Source organism: Myxine glutinosa, chromosome 2 (assembly GCF_964187855.1).
Source record: "Myxine glutinosa chromosome 2, kmMyxGlut1.1, whole genome shotgun sequence".
Lineage (NCBI taxonomy): Eukaryota > Metazoa > Chordata > Myxini > Myxiniformes > Myxinidae > Myxine > Myxine glutinosa.
Genome location: NC_136262.1, coordinates 130,279,652 through 130,302,846, shown reverse-complemented (window position 1 = coordinate 130,302,846; position 23,195 = coordinate 130,279,652). Strand labels below are relative to the sequence as shown.

Below are 23,195 nucleotides of genomic sequence, written 5' to 3'. Positions count from 1 at the left end.
TAAAGTGATTCTTCCCCAATGAGAGATTGGGCCACAGACGATATATAGCACGACATCTCAAAAATATATGGACGGATTCTGAGGAAAGTTGGTGGAAGGTTGGGTGTGTGACAAGAACAAAATGATTCGATGTTGGTGAAAATCTAGATACGATGAAGATGACAAGAAAGACAGCTATGGCCAGACACGCCATAGTCGAGTTCTAGTACAGTCAGATCCCGACATTCGCGGTCCCAACAATCGTGGGTTCCAAGTATTCGCGGTTGCTAAATTGCGACCTGCTTCTACATTCGCAGTCCCAACATTCGTGGGTTCTAAGTATCCACGGTTGATAAATTGCGACCTGCTTCTACATTCGCGGTCCCACCATTCACGGGTTCCAAGTATTCGCGGTTGATAAATTGCGACCTGTTTCTACATTCGCGGCCCTGTGTCCGGCATATTCACGGTTTTTCACGCACGCAAAAAAATTTTTCCCCACGAGCCACAAGCATAACAGTTCTAAAACATATCTTCCACCAGCCACATGAATGTCGGGGTCCAACTGTGCCACTATTTTATCTCTCCCCGCTCCTCCCCCGTGTGAGGAGTCGGGAGTCGAGGGAGTTTTGGCATCGAGTTCGAAGAAATCCTGTCTCTCCCGCGAAGCAACCTGACAATTGAGAGATCAGACGGGTGGTGGTGATTGATGCTTACATATGTTCCTGGGGCTAGGGGAGCGCTGATGGATGGAATCGCCCAACATCTACCTTCCAGTCACTAGGAGACCATGAAACTGGAAGCCAAGCAGGCCTGAACAAGAATCCTTTATTTCCTTTTCATCCAGCTTATTTTTGGTGTGTTTTAATTCTCCCGGCCTCGGCTGTTTATTCCTGATACGTGCGTGAAACGCCCTGCAACCCATGCCGACAGAAAACACTTTTTGGAACACCAGCCACATTTTCCATCTAATCATCATGTAACTTTGTATGAATCTGGCTTTTACCATTGAGAACATATTTTCTTATTGAGGCCACTTTGTTGTGGGATGACTTTGAAGGCCAAACAAGTTGACCAGTCTTTCCTTAGTCTTGGGAAAGGAGGTGCATAGTGCAGACTGCACAAGCACATCTACAATTGCCACTAGAGATGGTTTGAGCCCAAATTGTCGAGTCAGACCCTCCCCCCCCCACCAAAATGGAAAAAGACAGGAAGCCCGAATCAATTTCCCATCAATTCCTCGGAAACGATTTACTGGGAAGAAACACTAGCTTTTCCTCCATTTGTTTGAAAGCTTTTCTCAGCTCAAGCTTGAGAAAAATAGGCTTGCACCATCTCTAATCTCTATCATACGCGGCGTGGCTTGTCAGCAGTGTGGCACAATAGACAACGTAGAAGAAAATGAGCAGTAAAACATGATCCTGTACTTTGTGTTGACCTGAACTTTCAGTAGAGTCCTTTTTCATCTCATTTGCACAAGGTCCTGGGAAAGTGTTTCGTAACATGTTCAAGGATGGATGTGGACGCCTATTACTAGTTTTCAAATGCCTCCCCTTCCGTCCGTGAGCGAGATGTCTAAATGTGTCGGCCTGTGTCCGATAGTTCTGCGGTCTCTGTGTGTTATGAGGATAGTCATTTCAGTAATAGTGTTAAACTGTTATGTGCATGTATTTTGCCGATGCTGCTTGTAAATGACTTTTATTTAAGCTTATATAAAGAAACCATTGTTGCCACTGAAATCGTACCAGGGAATATGGCCAGATAGCAAAGGGTGTCTTTGCCCCCCATTCCGCCCGGAAAATTGTGCAAGTTTCCAAAACCGCTCGGTAAGCTTTGGCTGGGAATAGGACCATGGTCGCCGAGGTCACCGCCTGTAACACGCGGTCAGGAGTAACATTTGGACCTTTGTTCGAATCTCGACCATGTAACAATGTAACATTACCTCCATTCGACTATGTGACACTTGTGCCAGAGAAAATCTGTCAATTTTGCATCCTGATAATCTATTATACAGGAGTCGTTGGTCTGTGTGTCACCATTTTTCTCAGAGATGGCTATACGGATCTTCGTCAAACTTTCAGATGGGCATCAGTGAGTGCCTGGGAGTGTTTTAGGGGAAAAATTAAAAATTTGAAAAAAACAACAAAAAAACGTTTTTTGGGATTATTATTTTTTAATCACTCTTATAGTGCCTAAACCTTTTGATTGAATGACAGTTATACACAAGTACACATTCGCATAAATAAATACAAAACAATTACCAGACATTTGAACACAGTTAATCAAACAATACCGGAAGAAATCTCCAAGAAGTTCTGTTACTCAAGCTTTTGGGTCTCACTATCTGCCATGAGCTTTCCTGGGAAAACCACATTTCCAAGCTGGCCTCCAAAGCCAGTCGCCGACTGGGCATCCTCCGTCGTGCGAAGTCCTTCCTTGGCACACCTGAGCTCCTCACCACATACAAGGCTTTCATCCGCAGCTCAATGGAATACTGCTCTCCCCTCTGGGCTGGTGCTCCTGCCTCACACCGAGCTCAGCTTCACGCTGTGAAACCAAAGCTTTCAGAATCATTAGAATCTCCCACGATGAAGCTGACTCTGAGAGCCTTTCACTCACTCACCGCAGGCAGGTAGGTAGGTGGTCTTTCTGTCTTCTAGCGACTCCTCTCCGGCTTAGCTCCCCCAGCTCTGTCTGTGATCTGTCCCCCAAATATTCCTACAGGTCGCACAAGATCTGCCTGCATCCCTCTTCTGTTGAAAGGAAATCAAGACTCTCTGCTCACATTCATTCTTTAATTCCCCTTTTCTCCCGCCTCTGGAACAAACACCCCCACTCCCTTCAATCCCACTCCTCCATCCAGGTCTTTAAAACAGCTGTTCACCACCATCTCTTATCTTCCCCCATCCAAAACCTTGATCTTCTCTACCCCCATTAATTCACCCCAGATACACTTTTTTGAAATACAGACTTATTTCCTGGAAGTCCGAGCAGTGCCCATGTGTTTTTTTTCCTCTCCCACCCCCAGCCTCCTCCCCCCCCCCCCCCAAGCCCTCTCCCTCCCAGTTCTCCTGATGTCCCTGCTCTCAAATGTTGTACTTGTGTGCTTCCCCCTCTCTCCCCATATGTTTTTGTGTCCGTGTTTTTTTTGTGATTAATGTTAGCTCTTACACGAGCCTCGATATTGTATACAAAAAATATTTAAAAAATTAAAAAGGCGGTCGAAGTTGGTGGTAAGGATTCTTCTTCTTCCTGAACGTCATCATAATTAACTCAGAAACGTGATCAACGGCACATTCAGCAGCAGATATTCAACGAAAAGGTAAAATGATGATTTGACATTTGTGATTGATTTGATTTGGATGCAATTGATTTTCCATTATATTTGCCCTCATTTCAAATATGTTCGTTTATTTTTCGCTTGAGCAACGCCGGGTACCTCCAGCTATAAAAGCTTATGTATATAATTTACTCGGGGTATAAATACAAATAAAACTTTGTCTGGGGGGGGGGGGGGGGTAACATAGGAAATGTGGTGACGGCCTCATTCGGGGGTGTGGGGGACCGGGAGAGGAGCGTAAATTCTCCATGTAAATGTGTACGGTGTAGCACCACCTGGTGATGATGGCAGAAAGTATTACAATTTTTTTTTTTTTTTTTTTTTTTTTTTTACTTGTGAAACACTGAGGATATGAAGCACTCTTTGCACGGGAAAATTTTTCCTCCTTCCCTTCCCCTTCTCCCCCCCCCCCCCCCCACTCCCCCAAAATGGAGGGGCATGTAAAATCCACTCCCCCCACCCCCAAAATATGTATATGTAGTATGTCTTTCCCCTTCCTCTCCCCTTATCTTTCCTCCCTCCCCTCCCCCTTCCACTCCCCCCCACTCACCTCCTCCGCCCCCCCAGCAATGCCGGGTACTCCTGCTAGTAGTTAATAAATCTCATTATGTGACCTTGTCAAAATTTGTGAGAGTTTGTAGCAATATCAATAACCTATCGGACAATTTTTTTTTTTTTTTTTTTAGAAATCCAGGATGAACATGAAAGACAATGAATAAAAGGTAAGTGATTAGTAATCTTTATTTTTAAATTCTCCCCAATATATTTTAATGACCGACCTCGCTCCATGATCATGATCTTGACTTTCAAGGTTCAAAACCCTGTGATCAGTAGATAGCTAATTTCCCAAAACACATGAACGACACTCATAATTATCAGGTAAATATTATTTGTCTGTCCAGAGACATTTCATTTGCAAAAATAAATACAATTCTAAAAATGTTCAAAGCTGTGAAGTGGGAATCCCTCAGTTTTATTATCATTGTCGTCTGTAGCTCTCAAGTCGAGCAAGGAAAAACACAAACATCGTGGGACCACGAGTGCATGGTTCACCCCTATAGCTGCCGGATCACAAAGCACACTTTTGTCTTTGAGACACATAAGTATCATTCATGTGATAATCAATCCATCAATTATTATAAGGGAAATGAAATCTTCATCATATATTATTCCAAAATTGATAAACGAATTCCACCAATTTGTTATTGTGCAATTATAAATTAATGGGATGCACATTGACAGTGCAGACATACAATGTTTTAAAATAAAAACTATTTTCGACAAAATATTTAGATTCTGCAGTCTCTGAAGTGTAAGATGTAGGTTGTGGATCACCATTTGCATTTGCAGCACGTCCTTGTCCACCACAAATCGGAAGACTTGTTGCTGGAGTAACAAGCAGTGGAGGTATGCAGCAGGAATAATAGAAAATTCCACTACCCAGGGCTATGACCAGAGTCGATAAAATCCGAGTGCAATCCCAAGACAAGTGAAAACCGAACCTACAATAAAAAAAAGACAACAACCAAAATAAACTTGACAATCGAATCCTTCAGGTATCTTGGACATGATATTTGACATCAGCCAAAAATAGTCAATATGTTATATTTGTCAGCCGCCCCTCCACCAGGGCCAGAGACAGGAGACATTAAAATGAGCTCCGTCCGATTACCTGTCCATGTACTTTTGTGTGCATGATATTTCAAAAACAATTTCGCTTTCATATTGCAAATAAATATTCCTCATTACATTATCGCAACCTCCTTAGGACATGGCTGTGATTGGCCGAATCATGTTGCCATGGCAACCTTCTCGGTAACTTGGTTTGTGTATGTGATATTTCAAAAAAATGTTCAAGATTTAACTTTCGGAATTACATATATCTATTCCTCATACCAACCAAAAGGTGGGGAATCTACAATATTAGCTCCTTGTTGACATCAAATTGTGTGTTCACAAATTAATAAGAAAATACTGTTGCGGATACGAGGATTGCATTTTTTTTGATTGTGTGTATTGTATTGGAAATGGTGATGAACATTGTTGAATATGGCCCCTCCTGCCTCCAGAGTTGTGTAAAGGTAAAAAGGGCGTCCCGGTAGTTATTCCATGAAACACCACATTGCAGGACCCGATAAAACCCTTGTTCAGTAGCTTATATCTTATTATGTGTTTTAGAGTAAGGCCTTGTCTTCCATTAGAATAATACTCCATTGCACCGAATCAATTAAGAATAGCTCCCCTTCAATAATTCCATTTCCCAGCCAAACTCTCCATCTGTGGGTAAAGCAGTTCACAAGCGTGGGGTGCACGCCCTCTCAATTCGCTGCTATAGTGAATATGTGCTCCGTGCTCTGTTTGAACAGGAGGGGCGGGGTCGCCAGGGAGAGGCAAGCCCAGGGCGCGCCACGAAGGGCGGGGCTGTGCAGCCCCATGCCCAAATAAGGAAACAAGCCCGTGGCTCGCCACGAGGGGCGTGCCGTCGGCGCGATGCCCAAATAAGGAGACAAGCCCGTGGGATGACCATACAAGGTCACGAAACAGAGCATGGGGGGGGAGGGCGGTACCGAAACCAAAAAGGGGCGTGTCAGTCCCGCGCTGGAGAGAAGTGAGAAGGGAATACGAGCTGAGCTGCGTGGAGAGGTACACGAAAAAAGAAAGGGTCCAAGAGAAAGCAGAGGAACTTTTACGAACGAGTTGCAAAGAGATACGGCAGATGAGTCCAGCCCCGTTTCAACCAGCCGCGTGAAGCCCTGACGGGGCAGCGAGTGACCCTGCCGGCGTGCGCTGTAAAGCGGATTACAAGGAGCTGCCGGCTCCCCGCTTCCCGCCCGGAGTGGACCTGCTCGCTGTGCCCTGTGATCCCACCTGCTCATCCTTTCCAGCCATTCCTGCCTGCAAGTTCCCCATTTGCGTACGTGAGTTTGTTTTGTTCGTGCTGTCCTGGGTAGTAACTAAGTCTGTATAAGCTAGTATTTTCCCTGTGTCTCTAAAAGCTTCTGTATATTATTTTATTATCTTTCCTTCTCCTTGGTTATTTTGAGCCTGTAAATAGTAAATAAATTTAGTAGTATTTTCAACCCTTTTCTCGTCTTCATATTCCTTTTCTTCACATTCGTCGTCTTAGTCTTTTCCACATTGAGTATCTGTGGCGCGATACGGCCAACGTTTGGGTGAATCGGGTTTAGTCGGGGAACAACTGTTCGGCCGCGGTTACCTCCGCTCGGTAAAAATAACATCTAATCCGCGGACCATAACAAATTGGTGTCTGGGCGTGAGATACGAGGCCCGAACCAAATTTTTAAAACATCTAGGAAAAAATTTGGTCAAAATTTGGAGCTGCTGGAAATTTGTGTTGTTTTAAAGCAAAACCCGAATTTTGAAATCGCGCCATGGCTGGTCAAGGCGATCGGATGCAGGTGGGTGAGCTAGAAGAGGGGTTAGGAGTAACCCAGGATCAAATGGAGGGGAGCAATGAGGAGAACATTGGCAATGTGGTTGAGGGGGTATCAGGTGCACAAAATGGCGCTCTCGCGCACGTGGTTGAAGAGGCACAAAATGGTGGCGCTGCGGCAGTCGAGACCGCAGCGCTGGGGAAATTGGACCTCTTTGCGGCGCAAATGGGGGCCCTTATAGAAGAAATGGGAAACAGAATAATAAACGGAATGAGGGCCGATAGGGAGGAAAGGGAGGAAAGGGAGCAGAGGGACAGAGACCGCAGGTTGGGCGAGAGGGTTCCAAGGGTGCACGAGGAGGTAACGCGGGTCGAGAAGCGCTGGTTGAGCGAAGCGGAGGAAAGCGCGGGTACAATGACAGGGGTAGAATCGCGCCACGGGGTTTGGAAAAGCCGGCGACCGATGAGGTAGAGGGTGTTTTATTAAAGCCAGCGGTCGTCGAGGGGAACAAAGACAAAGCAGTGCTGGGAATTAAAATTGAAGAGATGACGGAGGTAGCCCGGGAATTGCAGGGAGAAATGGAAAATGTGCAAAGTCCCTGCTCACATCACGATGCTGTGCTTAACCCGAATGGAAGTTTACAGGTGCGCGTGGAGAAAAGGATCCCCCAGGTGAGTCGTGCTGTATATTGTGCGGGGAGATTTTGTAAGAGGATGTTTGGCGACAAAAGAATTTTCGCGCGCTTGGGATCGAGGAAGCATCCGGGCGTTGGTGAAGGGTCCCGTGTGAGTGGAAATGGCACGCGTGTGGAAAAATTGTGCGTCAAGGGGTGAGCGTGTTACGAAGTGCGAGTGTGATACCGAGTGCGAGCGAGAATGCACGTCGGGGTGTACGGAGTGTGACACGGGGTGTGTGAGGAAAAAGTGCGCGCCGAGGAGTGAGTGTGCTGTCGAGAGTGAGTCGGTCGTAGCGCGTGTGCGAGGGAGCACATGGAAGCGCGTAGTGAGGAGTGTTACAGAGGATGTAACGAGAGAATGTACGCCGGTGGTGAGTGTTACGGAGGAAGTAACGGGAGAGTGTGCGCAAGAGAGTGTGCGAGAAAGGTGTGTAACGGACGGGTGCATGAGGAAAGAGTGCGCTGGCGAGAGTAAGGGTGAGTGCGCGACCGAGAGTGGAGGTGAGAGTAGTAAGAGTGACACGGAGCGTGAGTTGGTTGTGACAGGTGAGAGAGGATGTACACCTGGAATGGAAGGATGCACACCTGGAATGGTAGAGCGTGTGTGGGAATGCACACTGGAATTGGTCGTGAGGCACGTGGTTGGGTGTGCGAGTGAGAGCACACCTGTGGTTGTCACAGAGGAGGTGACCGAGAAGGGGGCGCAAAGAGGTGTGTTGGTGAGGTGTGCGAACGACAAGTGTGTCCCAAGGTGTTCGGTGGTCAGGTGTGTGACCAAGTCTGTGAGCGAAAGAACGAATGCAATGACGAAGTATGCGGGGTGTACGGGCGGCGTTGGAACACCGAGCTCGGTGAGGGTGAAAGGGGTAGCGTATGTGTGTAAGCATGCAGGTGAGGCATCGACGGTAACCGGGTTAGTGGTTAGAACGACATTTAGCCGAATCGGGCCCTCGGTGCGCGTCGGGCAGCTTCGCGTGCCGCGAGGACCAGCGGGGATCCGAACCACGGCGGGTATAATAAAAGAGTAAAATGTTCGTTGAGCTAGAGTCTGCTAGACAATAAATGCTAAAATGAGATGTAGCGCTGACCTGGGAACGCTTATCACCATAGTATCTAAAAGTAAACTGTACATAGGTGTATCACAGAACACTATTTGAAAATAAAAACGAAGTTATCACAGGCTTTGCAGAGAATCACAGACACAATGGGTGTATAAACATGGAATAATATTATCACAGATTATAGAAGCATAATCATTGTGGTTCAACTGGTTCATATCTATTATCCAACCAATCATCCGAATCCCATTGTTTTGCTGATAACAGATATTATCTGATAACAGATAACAGATAACAGATTTGCTGATATTATCACAGATCCCATGATAATGCATATTTTCCAAGAATTTATATTCCAGACATGTTCAGACTTGTTTACTGTTTGGACTCAATGGACTGACTATGCTGACTAAGCAACAGCTGCAACACTGTTGCAGCAGTATGTTTGTGTAATTGCTTGAGGCATTGTGCTCACTGCTCAGTTATTAATAGAACTGTTTGAATTTTCTTGATTCTTAATTTCTTAATGCTATGTTCTATTTCTTTCAGATTCATATGATTGAAAATGTCATCTGTGGAAAAAGCAACAAGATCTCAAACCAAGTTGTATCTCCTTGGCGACTCTGTGACTGAATTAAGTGGCAGCAAGTTGCCATCATTGCGTATGGCTCTTGGATTCTTCCTACATCACCATCTCGATCTGAAGGAGACCGTAAGACAATCGTCGGATGTTACCATCACGGAAATAGCTAACTTTTGGAAGAAAGCTAGAATCCCGATGAGAGCTCATCAAAACTGCCAAACCAAGCTTGAGCAGACATTTGAAGAATGGCGTCTTCTGAAAAAGAACAAAGCGCGAACGTCACCACCTCAACTCGCGAGAGAGTCGGCTTTTGTTTCCAGGCTTGAAGACCTTTTTGATGTCGCTCACGCTGATGCTCTGACCAATACGTCAGTATTACAAGAAGACAAGGATTTCTTGTTAGCCCAGCGAGAAAAGGGAAGAAGGGGGTCGCTGGTTGGAGTAGATGTAAAGCTTGCTGCGAAGGAGAAAACGGCGTCCAAAAGAGAGGAGGAAATGCTTGCCAGGCGACAGCGAATGGAGCAAATGAAACAGTTAGCAGCTTCTACAGCTGAACTGATTTCATCTGGTTCTGAATCTGAAAACAGCTCAGCAGAAGATAGTGAAAAGATGGAAACTGGGGACAATGCAAGTGAGGGAGCTGCTGGAGGCATCACATTTCAGACAGGAAAAAGAAAGAGGGGGCGAAAAACTGTCGTTACTGAAGAACTCGCAGACGCTCTAGCTCGCACAAAAGTGTCAGACCGCAAAGCCGTTTTTGTTATAGCAGAAACTGCCAAAAGCTTGGGACAGAACATTGATGAACTTGCTCTAAACAGAGACTCAATTCGCCGACAAAGAGTACAACACCGAGTCCAGAGATCTGCAAATATAAAGGCGGAGTTTCAGGGTAACGTTCCCCTTGTTGTTCACTGGGACGGCAAACTGATCCTTGATCTAATTGGAAAAGAGAAGGTTAATCGCCTGCCAGTATTGGTTTCAGGGAAAGGAGTTTCTCAGCTACTCACAGTTGCCAAGCTTCCATCTGGAACAGCCGAGGCTCAGGCTGCTGCTGTCTTTGGAGCCATTGAAGACTGGGGCGTAGCCGACAGCATCCGAGCTATGTGTTTTGACACGACCAGCTCAAACACTGGTCGGATCGCTGGTGCCTGTGTCCTCCTAGAGCAGAAGCTTGAGAAGGAGCTCTTGTCACTAGCTTGCAGGCATCACATTATGGAATTGATAATTGGTGCAGTGTTCCAAGTGTGTATGGGATTGGGAGCCAAATCTTCTCCCGAGGTTCCACTCTTCAAACGCTTCCAGGAATACTGGGGATTCATAGACACGGCCAAGTATGAACCAGGGATTGCAGCTGATGACGTGGCAAGTCTAGTGGAAGACATAAAGCAAGGCACTATCGATTATGCCAACAAGCATCTTCAACAGAGTCAGCCGAGAGATGATTATAAAGAATTCTTGGAACTTGTGATTGTCTTTCTCGGTGCTGCTCCTGCCAGAGGAGTGCGATTCATGTCACCCGGAGCAATGCACCACGCCCGCTGGATGTCCAAAGTAATATACTGTCTCAAGATCTGGATGTTCAAGGCTCAATTCAAACTGACTCCTGTAGAAAAGAGAGGATTACGTGATGTGTGTGTATTCACAGTACGTGTCTACCTGACAGCCTGGATCTCTGCACCTCAAGCATCAGGTGCTCCTTACAGTGACCTGCTGCTGCTGAAGTCACTGCTTGAATACTCATCAATCCATCCAGCCATCTCAAAGTCAACATCACGCAAGTTTTCCAATCACGTGTGGTACTTGTCACAGGAACTTGTTACCTTGGCTTTCTTCGACAGTCGGGTCAGTTCGGCAACCAAGAGACTGATGGTGAGTGCCATGAAGAATGAAGAAGACCAAGATCAGGATCATTCCAAGCGAATCACTGTTGCTCTTGATTCATTCAAGGACAAGAACTTGGAAGATTTCGTCACAGCAAGGTCAATTAAACTTCTGCGAATGATGGAACTTCCAGATGGATTTCTCGCGGTTGATCCGGACTTGTGGGATGACAGAGACGACTACAAGCAGGCTGCAGAAACAGTCAACTCTCTAAAAGTTGTCAATGACTACGCTGAACGTGGAGTGGCACTCATTCAGGAGTACAGTGGGTTGATAACCCGCGATGAAAATCAGCTGCAATTCCTGCTGCAAGTTGTCGAGGACCATCGCAGAATGTACCCTGATAGCAGAAAACATACACAGTCCGGGATGCCATGAAAATAATAAATTTGGGGTTTGCTGGACATTGTCAGACTGATACTATGAACTCTGTCAGAAACTGAACAAAGAATTCACTATTAACGTGTTCAAAAATAAATACTGTGTTCAAGTGTGTTGTTTAAAATAAATTAAGATATAGTCTGATATACTCGTAATTCGTTGAATTTTTATAATTTCCATAATCTTTGCGGCCCTTGAGCTACCCCTAAACATAATCATTTAGTGCTCAAACTTTTGTATACAGTGTTTCTATATTATATGGAACAGATTAAGGGGGTAAGACTTTCAAAAATAAAAATGTAGTTTAAAAGAAATATTTAAGCTCCACCGTATTGCACAGGTGTGCAACTGAACAGGTGAATGGAGCAGTGTTTGAGTGATGGTGATGGTGAGATGAGTTGTGTTGACCAAATTGTCCAGGAAGAGGAGGGTGCAGGTGGCACCAGGTGTGAGTGCACAGGTGTGCAACAACAGGTATGAGGAACAGGTGTATGGAATAAATGGTAGTGTGGAGTATATGGAGTATTGGAATGGATGGTCGTGGAGTGAGTATGATGGAAACTATGGAGTGGAGTGGATGGTGCGAAGGTGTGAATGGGGGAAGAGTGGACCCCCATCACGAATACCCGAGGCGGGTAGTGTAAGTGTTAGGTAGAGGGTACAGGTAAATTGTGGTTGGATATTGGGATCTGTGGTGCGGGTGAGAGAATGGTATTTGGATGGGTGCATTAGTGTTGTGGAAATGGCTGGGCGTGTAGCCTGTTAGTGTGTGTAGTTGGTTTGGGCACTCCACCACTGTGAGGATGTCGGCCAGGTGAGGCCGCAGGTGGGCTCTGGGAGCCGGTAGTAGTTGTTGTGGATGGGGCCCGAGGATCCGGAGGACGGACCCGGGTAGCCCAGTGCCAGAGGGCACCGAGGGGTGACAGAGCCAGGAGGGGCCTTCCCCAATTAGATAGGTTAGGGTGAGGAGCTAGGTAAGCTCGGGTGGAAACTGCAGTGGTGGAGGTGTGCAGGTGGGTAGACCTGCTGGGAGAGCTACACGACCCAGCCCAGAAATTGTGCAAGGGCACCGGGAGATGAATCGGGGGAGTGAGACCCCAAATTGAGAAGCACCACAGTTTGGTCAATGGGAATTGGTTTTTAGAACCCATAGTGTAAGTTGGCCAATGGATTGGCAGGGAAAGACCCCGGGTAGTGTAACGTGTGTTAAAGTCATTTAGAGGATAGTTAGGATTGAGATCTCCTCGCACCATCTGCATCCACTCACCTGAGATGACAGGTACTCCACACCATGCCAGGTTGTTTTGATTATTTTTTATGTGCAAAATGTTTGGAATGTGAGACGCATCATGACGTGGGTGTGACATTGTGCTTGATGTTCCATCTCTCCCTCCTTATGAGGATTAATGATGAATTGGTGATAGCAAATTCTGAAGTAGAGGGATTGTGGTGACGAATTTGGTATAGGGGAAATATGGGGAAGACGTGACAGTAGTGACGAATTTGTAAATGTGTAGATTTTGTAAATATGGGGTAAGGGCAAGGGTAGTGTAGGTGACAGGGGGGGTGACGTACGGTAGGGACGAGCTTTCTCACTTCGCTCTCCGTACGCATTTCGCCTTGCATTGCCTTCTTGATGTGTACCCTTGTGACCTTACCCCTCGCTCATCTGTCTTGTCCCCCTTTTGTCTCCCACATGACGCCATTGGGCGCCGAGGGGAGCGTGCGTGAGTCCGCCATTGTGCGCCCGGAACTCCCAGAACCAGCTGTCTGCATCGATGCACCACATTATGGACCACATGTCTGTGGCCGAGCACCACTTATGGACCCCATGGGTTGGGGCGTGGCCCTTCTGCTGGAACCGGCCATGAGGGCCCGAAATCTTGCTGGCGGACCTTGGCCACAGGGCACCGATGCCCCACAGGTGAACCACAGTAGTCGGCCTGGTGGGCCATAAATAAATAAAAGGGACACGTTGGGTGCATTTTATTGGAATACAAATAGGCCGCCAGCAAAGAAAATGACAACATCTGGAAGAAAGTAGATAGCCAGCAGAGGGAGCCGAAGAGCAAGAGACCACCTGCAGGGTTAGGGGTTGTTGATTTATTTTTATTGATGAACTATGGTGACTGCACCGATTGGTGCTTGAGGGTGTGTTGGTATGTTTTTGGGTGCTTTCATGGTGCATTGATGCAGAGCAGACTGTCTCCCCCCCAGAAAGAACAATCACAGGTCCTGGGTTAGTCTTGTAAATAAAAGTAGTGTCAACTGTAAATAATGCTCCCCACCGTCAGTGTGTAGTTTGAAGACCATTCCGCAATTCGGTTAGCTGTGGGCATGAGTCTGTTAGGCAGGGTGCAATGGAGCAGCGGGACATATTTATTTATGTTTTAAAACTGTCGCACTCAGGGTCAGGTTAAAAGTAGGGGGAACAACACCTACGTGTCACACTAAATAAAAGTTGTAGGCCCGGGACGTGCCTAAGAGGAGGAGGGTGCAGTGTTGCGGATATGAGGATTGCATTTTTTTGGATTGTGTGTATTGTATTGGAAATGGTGATGAACATTGTTGAATATGGCCCCTCCTGCCTCAAGAGTTGTGTAAAGGTAAAAAGGGCGTCCCGGTAGTTATTCCATGAAACACCACATTGCAGGACCCGATAAAACCCTTGTTCAGTAGCTTATATCTTATTATGTGTTTTAGAGTAAGGCCTTGTCTTCCATTAGAATAATACTCCATTGCACCGAATCAATTAAGAATAGCTCCCCTTCAATAATTTCATTTCCCAGCCAAACTCTCCATCTGTGGGTAAAGCAGTTCACAAGCGTGGGGTGCACGCCCTCTCAATTCGCTGCTATAGTGAATATGTGCTCCGTGCTCTGTTTGAACAGGAGGGGCCGGGTCGCCAGGGAGAGGCAAGCCCAGGGCGCGCCACGAAGGGCGGGGCTGTGCAGCCCCATGCCCAAATAAGGAAACAAGCCCGTGGCTCGCCACGAGGGGCGTGCCGTCGGCGCGATGCCCAAATAAGGAGACAAGCCCGTGGGATGACCATACAAGGTCACGAAACAGAGCACGGGGGGGGAGGGCGGTACCGAAACCAAAAAGGGGCGTGTCAGTCCCGCGCTGGAGAGAAGTGAGAGGAAGGGAATACGAGCTGAGCTGCGTGGAGAGGTACACGAAAAAAGAAAGGGTCCAAGAGAAAGCAGAGGAACTTTTACGAACGAGTTGCAAAGAGATACGGCAGATGAGTCCAGCCCCGTTTCAACCAGCCGCGTGAAGCCCTGACGGGGCAGCGAGTGACCCTGCCGGCGTGCGCTGTAAAGCGGATTACAAGGAGCTGCCGGCTCCCCGCTTCCCGCCCGGAGTGGACCTGCTCGCTGTGCCCTGTGATCCCACCTGCTCATCCTTTCCAGCCATTCCTGCCTGCAAGTTCCCCATTTGCGTACGTGAGTTTGTTTTGTTCGTGCTGTCCTGGGTAGTAACTAAGTCTGTATAAGCTAGTATTTTCCCTGTGTCTCTAAAAGCTTCTGTATATTATTTTATTATCTTTCCTTCTCCTTGGTTATTTTGAGCCTGTAAATAGTAAATAAATTTAGTAGTATTTTCAACCCTTTTCTCGTCTTCTTATTCCTTTTCTTCACATTCGTCGTCTTAGTCTTTTCCACATTGAGTATCTGTGGCGCGATACGGCCAACGTTTGGGTGAATCGGGTTTAGTCGGGGAACAACTGTTCGGCCGCGGTTACCTCCGCTCGGTAAAAATAACATCTAATCCACGGACCGTAACAATACGTTATGTCAGAAATAAATGACAAAGATAAAAAGTCAAATTATGACCATGGCACAAGAAAAAGGAAGGAAAATTCACTGCTGGAAGAAAATGTAGAGAAAGAGAAAATGTGAATGAATCCCTTGGATGAAAGGATGCTGAAATACAGTGGGTTAATGGATGAACACATCTATCTCTCTCTCAGACTCAACAAGTGGGATAACAGATGAAGCAGCAGTGCAAGTTCATAATGATTGAGGATAACGTAATAACAAAAATCAAACAGCATCTGTGGTGAGAAAGGAGAAGGTTCTTCACATTGGTCGATTGTTGAATTATGTCGAAGATGCCTGGTTCATGCCTGGTGTTTATCCTGGTGTTGGCTTAGCGGTTAGGGTGCCGGCTTTGGATCCTAGGATCCTGGGTTCGAATCCCGGTCGATCGCTGAATTAATGCCAGGGGAGTTGACTCAGCCTGTCATCCTTCCGAGGTCGGCAAATTGAGTACCAGCTTGCTGGGATGAATGATCCCGGTGTGTACCCCGGTTTAGAATAGGTAACCCTGCGCATCGAAGAGCGTGATCAAGGGTTGGCGTCATCAAGAAGGGCATCCGGCCATAAAAACATTGCCTCAAACAGGGAACCATGATTGTCATGGGGCCCGCAATGTTAACCCCTGCTCTAGCGGGGAAAATGGCCTTAAAACGATCATTCATATTCATGCCCAGAGTTTACAATTCCACCATGGTTCCAGTGTTTCTCCTATGGCCAAAAGTATTGATCTATCGTGCTTACAAACAGCAAAGATGATGAAACAAGTTGAGGGGTACAAAGGAAGGACCTGGCCCAGCAAAGTCTGCCCAGTAATTGCATGGATTTAGAAGCCAGCTTGGGCATTTAGTCTACCCCAAATGTGCAAAGTTGAGAACCAGGAACTCAGGATGCTGTACTTCTTCGAGGATGGCCACAGATAATAAGAGAATTAGCAATATAGTCTTTCAAAAGTGATGGAATCAATATATGACTATGATGGGTTGAATGTATTGGAATTGTAGACGGTGGCTTGCAAACCTAGCCTCAAGGGCGGTGTACAGCTGTTTTTTAATAATAAATAAAAGACGCAGGGAGGTGAAATTCGCTGAATGTGATGTGCAATGCACGCATAATGAAACAAGTGTTCATTTATGTCCGTATGATGTGTAATAAATAAAGAAGATATAAGCACACCTGACACTAGGCCCAGGCCTCGGACTTTAGCACGCTTACAAGGCTGCACTGGCAACTGTTCCAACCCGTCATTTTTGCTGGACTTTTATATTAGCATCAATATATTGCAAACCGAACAGTAATTTGTAAAATAAAGCGTTTTTCGAAGTTCGGTTCTTGCAGGAACTTGTGAATTTCAGGATATATTTGTTACGTAAATGATTGAAATGTGGGAAAGAAAAACAGATGGAAACACCAATTAGGTAAGGGAAGTGTACCCACGGGCACTCACCAGCAAGATACTTGATAACGTCGAGTTTGTGAGATTCCATTAACGTTTTCAGCCCGGCAATTTCTGTTTCTATCCTGTTGTTTGTATTTGTAATTGCACGTTCCTCTTGAGCATGCTGGAAAAAAAAAAGCAAGAACAATTAAATGTGCAAGGAATTCATAGCAGGTGGCAAATTCTACAAACAGGCCGAATTAAGGAAGAAAAATAATAACCAAATAAAAATAAAATTTTTGGGTGAAAAGTTATGTAGGGAAACTGAAGAAGAAGAAGAAGAGGGGGATTCTGGGGTGCGGTGATCTAATGCATGCTGGATATATAGTCGAGCGCTCTTTATGTGTGAAGAGAGAATTACGTGTTCTGAACGCATCATGTTCTGGTCTGCGCTACATTCATATTGGTAAGACCAGATCGATGGCTTGGTCTTTATACTATGCTTGAGTAAACTTTATACTTTAACTTTATACGATTCAATAGCTAACACGTTAATTGCTTGTGTGCCTAAGACTTGTGTGAATCGATTTCAATAAATCCTCACTTCTGCAAACGAGGTCTTGGATAAATTCCATTACAATTTATTGAAATCGATTCTGTGACGCGCTGAAACAATGGATAAGCTCATCAAGCTGGAGCGATTTGGAGATGATCCTAACGCCAGCGATGCATCCAGTCAGTGGACCCACTGGCTCCATTCACTTGGTGTCCACCTGGGATTGGTTCCGGAAATCAACGACGCACAGAAATTGAACGTACTTTCTTGCAACGTGACGCATTCTGTCTACGAATACGTCTCACACTGCACGACCTATGAGAACGCTTTGGATACCTTGACGGTTCTTTATGTCAAATCTCAGAGCACCATTTATGCCCGGCACCTTCTCGCGACGCACCGGCAAGAACCATTGGAGTCTTTGGAGCAATACACGCAAATCTTGCGACAGCTCGGTCGGGACTGCACAGTCATAGACCGTGCTGCTGTGGATGGCACTGATGACCTAGTATGTGATGCTTTCATAGCGGCGCTACAGGCTCGAGCAATCCGCCAGCGCCTCCTCGAAAAACGACATGCTGGACTTCAAGACGGCCTTCGACCGAGCCCGGGTACTTCAGTCGGCACAAGCGAGATCTGAGGTGTACGGCCGTCCGTACATAACTGCGAGCAAGCCCTGTGATGGGACTCAATATCTGCCGTGCTACCTCGTCAACATATATATGGAATTATTCAAGTGCTCCGAACTTGGACCAATGCCGTGATGTCACCACAACGAAGTCGTGGCTGCAAAACCAGAAGGGCCTTGAGCAGTACAATAATAAAAGTCAAAAGCTGTCACCACGCAGACGAAAAGTGAAGCTGTCGACCAGTTTCGTCCTTGTTGGGGCCTGTGGATTCCAAATACAATCTGGCCTCACCAATCACAGTTAGTGGTGCATCATCATCATCATCCAGTATATAAGCCGAATGGCTTCAAAGTCACACAGTGGATGAAACGGCAATGTGCTGTCCTAACAAGCCCCAACTAGGGCAATATACATATATTATTTATTTACGAATTATTTTTTGTTTGTTTATTACTGTATTAGCTGTGGCTCTAGCAGCTTGGCACTGTGCTGTCTGCTTAACCCCAGATCTATTTCATCATTTCAATAGTGAAATTCAAGCTCATTTGAAAACACCTCACCAAGTAGATAATTAAATGTTCTGCAGTTAATACGAGACTAACAAATATTAACCTGTGTTGCATTGGGGGTTAATTTCTCAGGTATTGACGAGAGATTCAGGAAGTGAATACAAAGCGAAAGAACTGCGGCTGTTTCATAAAGCAGACTTTTTGTAACGCCGTTCATCAGAAAATGATGGAAATGGTGAAAATGCGAATGGTTCGGTGGATGTGTGGAGTATCGTTGAGAGAATGAATGAATGAATGAATGATCGTTTTAAGGCCATTTTCCCCGCTAGAGCGGGGGTTAGCCTTGCGGGCCCCATGACAATCATGGTTCCCTGTTTGAGGCAATGTTTTTATGGCCGGATGCCCTTCCTGACGCCAACCCTTGGTCACGCTCTTACGATGCGCAGGGATACGGTGTACCTATTCTAAACCGGGGTGCACACCGGGATCATTCATCCCAGCAAGCTGGTACTCAATTTGCCGACCTCGGAAGGATGACAGGCTGAGTCAACTCCCCTGGCGTTAATTCAGCTATCGACCGGGATTCGAACCCAGGATCCTCGGATCCCAAGCTGGCACCCTAACCGCTAAGCCAACACCAGGGATGATGATGAGGAAGACAAATTATGAATTGTGAAATATGATGGGAATAGAAACAGGTTGAGATGGTTTGGTCATGTGTTGAGGAAGGATGAAAGTGACTGGTTGAGAAGAGTGATGGAAATGAATGTAGAAGGAAGTAGAGGACGGGGAAGACCGAGAAAAACTTGGCTAAAGATGGTGGAAGAAGAAATGCGGGCAAGGGGGTTAACAAGGAGAGATGCAGAAAATAGGGCAAAATGGAGAAGATTGTCATGGGGACCGCAAGGCTAACCCCCGCTCTAGCAGGGAAAATGGCCTTAAAATGCATGTTGTTGTTGTTCATCAGAAAGCCAAATAAACAATTTTCAGCACTCCTTGTGACAATAAATAGCAAAAGATGACAAACTAGCAAAATCAGGTTGAGTGAAGATGAAAATATTTACCATTTCAACAATGTCCGTCCTCGTTTCAAGGGTACGCTTTTCTTGAAAGGAAAACTGGAGGGTAGAGGAGGGTTAGCAGTCCATCAATTTCAGGTTAGTGTTCCTTGTTCAAGGGAATCAAAATAAACTTCATTTCTTAAAACCTTTGGTAAAAATTAGTCGAGGGCTTCATATCCATATGAAAAGATACAATGTCTCGTCATTGTTGTATCACCTCAAAAACCACTGGTCACACAAAGTTGGAGACAGTACCACATTGGACAATGCAGGTTCAAAAAACAATTGATTTGGATTAAAACATTTTCTTTATTCACATCGATAAATACTCAAAGCAAGCCATGATCTCTGCTTCGCATGGCTTCGCGACAAGTCGTGAGACTGTTGATTGGCTGTGCGAGGCCAGGTGAGCTGTGATTGGCTCCTGGCAAGTTACAGCAATACACCATGTTTCCCAGTTATTAGAATTAAAAATAAAATTAGAGTACAACCATTAATTAAAAATTAATAATAATTTACGACCACCATTAACCCCCGCTCCCACATCCTATCCCACCTTTCAAAATTCAAGTTTTTCCTTCCTGAGAGTTGGCTTCTGTATCCATGTTACTCACCCCATGCATCCTCCCATTCCCCTCATTCTTACACATACCCATTATTTGTTCAAGTCTCCCTCTACTTTGTCCTCTTTCCCACCTCTCCCTATTGTTACTTCTGTTCTGTTGTGTCCTCATCCGTTCCATGTTCGAGCTCTTCACAAGCCTTGACTCTGTACACCAAAAACAAATAATTAAATAAATAAAAACCCTTGGAGATCAGACCAGTCTGACAGGATGTTGTGCAGTCCACACATTGCGTGTTTTGCTACGTGTTGACAGCTTTTGACTTATAATTAAACAATCCTATCCATTCCTCATCCCTCAGATCGGCAGTCTGCAGCCTCCTCACTCTCTGCAGACCTGGACAAAATCACAGACTGGGCAAACAAGTGGAACATGTCTTTCAATCCTGACAAATCTCACACTCTTACTTTGTCTCTCCGAAAAGACCGACTGGACAACCCTCCCATCTACTTTCTGAATAATCCTCTCCAAGAAGTTCTGTCACTCAAGCTTTTGGGTCTCACTATCTGCCATGATCTTTCCTGGGAAAACCACATTTCCAAGCTGGCCTCCAAAGCCAGTCGCCGACTGGGCATCCTCTGTCGTGCGAAGTCCTTCCTTGGCACACCTGAGCTCCTCACCACATACAAGGCTTTCATCCACAGCTCAATGGGGTACTGCTCTCCCCTCTGGGCTGGTGCTCCTGCCTCACACCTAGCTCGTCTTCACGCTGTTGAAACCAAAGCGTTCAGAATCATTGGAATCTCCCGCGATGAATTTAACTCCGAGGGCCTTTCACTTACTCACCGCAGGCAGGTTGGTGGTCTTTCCGTCTTCTACTGACTCCTCTCCGGCCTTGCTCCCCCAGCTTTCTCTGGGCTCTGTCCCCCAAATATTCCTACAGGTCGCACAAGATCTGCCAGCAACCCTCTTATGGTTAAACTGCCAAAATCAAGACTCTCTGCTCACCTTCACTCCTTCATTCCTCTTTTCTCCCGCCTCTGGAACAAACTCCCACACTCCCTTCAATCCCAATCCTCCCTCCAGGTCTTTAAAACGGCTGTTCACCACCATCTCTTATCCTCCCCAATCCAAAACCTTTATCTTTTCTACCCCCGCTAATTTCACCCCAAATCCACTTTTTTGAGGTGCCGACTTCTTTCCTGGAAGTCCTTGGTGTCCTTGCGTTTTATACCTATCCTGCCTCCCCCCAGGCCCTCTCCCTCCCACACATCTCCCGATGTCCCTGCTCTCAAATGTTGTGTTTGTGTGCTTCCTCCCCTTCTCTCCCCATCTTGTCGACCGCTCCCCTTTTTATATACTTTGTTTGCTTGTTTGTTTGATTTGTTTGTTTGTTTGATAAATGTTAGCTCTTTCACAAGCCTCGACTCTGTGTACAAAAAAAAACAAAAATAAAACGCATTGATTGGCTGTGTGAGACAAACAGTGATGACTCCATTTACATCTCGCTGTCTGACAACATGGACCAACTTCTATCCACTCATCCCAAATTTTTCTTCCTCATATGTGGCGACTTCAACTGTCATCATGCCAGCTGGCTGGGTGTGGGTACCTCTCTCACCAGCCATGGCACCTCAGCAAAGAACTTCTGCGACTCATTGGGACTGACACAATCTGTCAATTTCCCGACCCGGATCTCAGTCAATGGTATATCTTCTCTTCTGGACTTGGTTATGACAAACTTCCCTGCAAATGTCTGCTGTTCTTCTTCTGCTCGAATCAGTTCATCTGATCATGTGCTTGTTAAAGTGGACATCTCTCTGGCCATTCTCAGGGAGCCCCCTCGGCGTCGACGAGTCTGGCATTTCACTCAGGCCGACTCGCATGGTCTTCAAGCAGCCATCAATCATCTGGAATTGTCTCCCATCTCCACTGCGTCTGACACCAACTCATCCTGGGAATTCTTCCAAAGTAAATTTCTCTCTCATGCACAGATTTATCCCATCTCGTCTTCAGTTGTCATACCCTTCCTTCTGTCCATGGTACACTGAATATTGTGGTGAGGGAGTTGCCCTGAAACAACTTGCCTTTGCCTCATGGAAGGATAAATATCCAACGGAAGGCAATCTCCGTTCCTTTCACAAAGCTCGGAACCAGTGTGTGTCCACCCTCAGGGGAGCCAAGAAACAATATCTCTCCACTCTCAAGACTGAACTCTCAAACCTGTCTCCCTCTTCCAAATCCTGGTGGCATCTTGTCAAATCTGTATGTTCCCCCTCCATCCCCTCCCTTACCTCAAACAGCTACACAGCTGACTCCACATGTTTAAAAGATGATTTCCTCAACTCTGTGTCTGCCTCAAAATCTTGTGTCCCAAACCCATCTCTATCTGTACCCACCTTACCTAGTCATACCCAGGTGCTCCTGGACTCTGTGTCCTTCTCTCCTGACAAGGTGTAGAAGTTTCTGTCAAACCTAGACTCTGATTCTGCAACTGGACCAGACGGCATGAGCCCACGGGTCCGAAAATCCTGTTCTGCCGCTCCATCTCACCCTCTCTCTGTTCCCTTCACCCTCTCTTTTGCTCAAGGTCATCTTCCATCAGCTTGGAAATCAGCCACCATCACCACATTACACAAAAAAGGTGCAAAAAACTACAGACCAATCAGCCTGCTCCCAATTATCAGCAAAGTCATGGAATCCATCATTGCTTTGGATATCAAATCCTTCCTATTCTCCAATGGCTTGATCTCTGATCATCAATTTGTATTCAAACCAGGTTATTCTACTCTGGACATGCTGCTTCTGCCATCTCAACAATGGATGGAGGTCCTCAATGCCAAACAGGAAATCACAGCTGTCTCCCTTGACATATCATGTGCCTTCGATACAGTCTGGCACCCCGCCCTGCTCACCAAACTCTCCTCTTATTGTATCCATGGAAAGCTCCACGCATGGCTTGCAGACTTCCTCACCGGTCGCAGTCAACGTGTGGCCCTGAATAGATTTCCCTTATCTCCCCTTCCTGTTCAGGGTGGAATTCCTCAAGGCAGTGTTCTGGGCCCTGTGCTTTTTCTGGTCTTCATCAATGATCTCTCCAACTCTCTGAAAAATCCTCTCTCTCTCTTTGCTGATGACTCCACTCTCTGCCGCTCCATACCTCATCCCTCAGATCAGCAGGCAACAGCCTCTTCCCTCTCTGCAGACCTGGAAAAAATCACAGACTGGACAAATAAGTGGAACATGTATTTCAATCCTGACAAATCTCACACTCTCACTATGTCTCTCCGAAAAGACTGTCTCGACAACCCTCCCATCTACTTTCTCAACAATCCTCTCCAAGAGGTTCTGTCACTCAAGCTTTTGGGTCTCACTGTCTGCCATGATC

At 46.2% G+C, this 23,195-nt stretch overlaps 1 protein-coding gene across 4 annotated transcripts in view; it reads right to left on the bottom strand.

Moving 5' to 3' along the window:
* Positions 1–4,042: 4,042 nt before the first annotated feature.
* Positions 4,043–23,195, bottom strand: part of LOC137421258 (mitochondrial calcium uniporter regulator 1) — a 79,924-nt gene continuing 60,771 nt past the window's right edge. For all 4 annotated transcript variants that reach the window (XM_068107136.2, XM_068107134.2, XM_078771661.1 and 1 more), the window contains 3 exons: positions 19,248–19,301; positions 16,559–16,673; positions 4,043–4,821 (listed from right to left, as the gene is read on the bottom strand). In XM_068107136.2, coding sequence (XP_067963237.1) covers positions 4,766–4,821; positions 16,559–16,673; positions 19,248–19,301 — 225 coding nt within the window. In that variant the 3' untranslated portion in view covers positions 4,043–4,765. The remainder of the gene's footprint in view (positions 4,822–16,558; positions 16,674–19,247; positions 19,302–23,195) is intronic.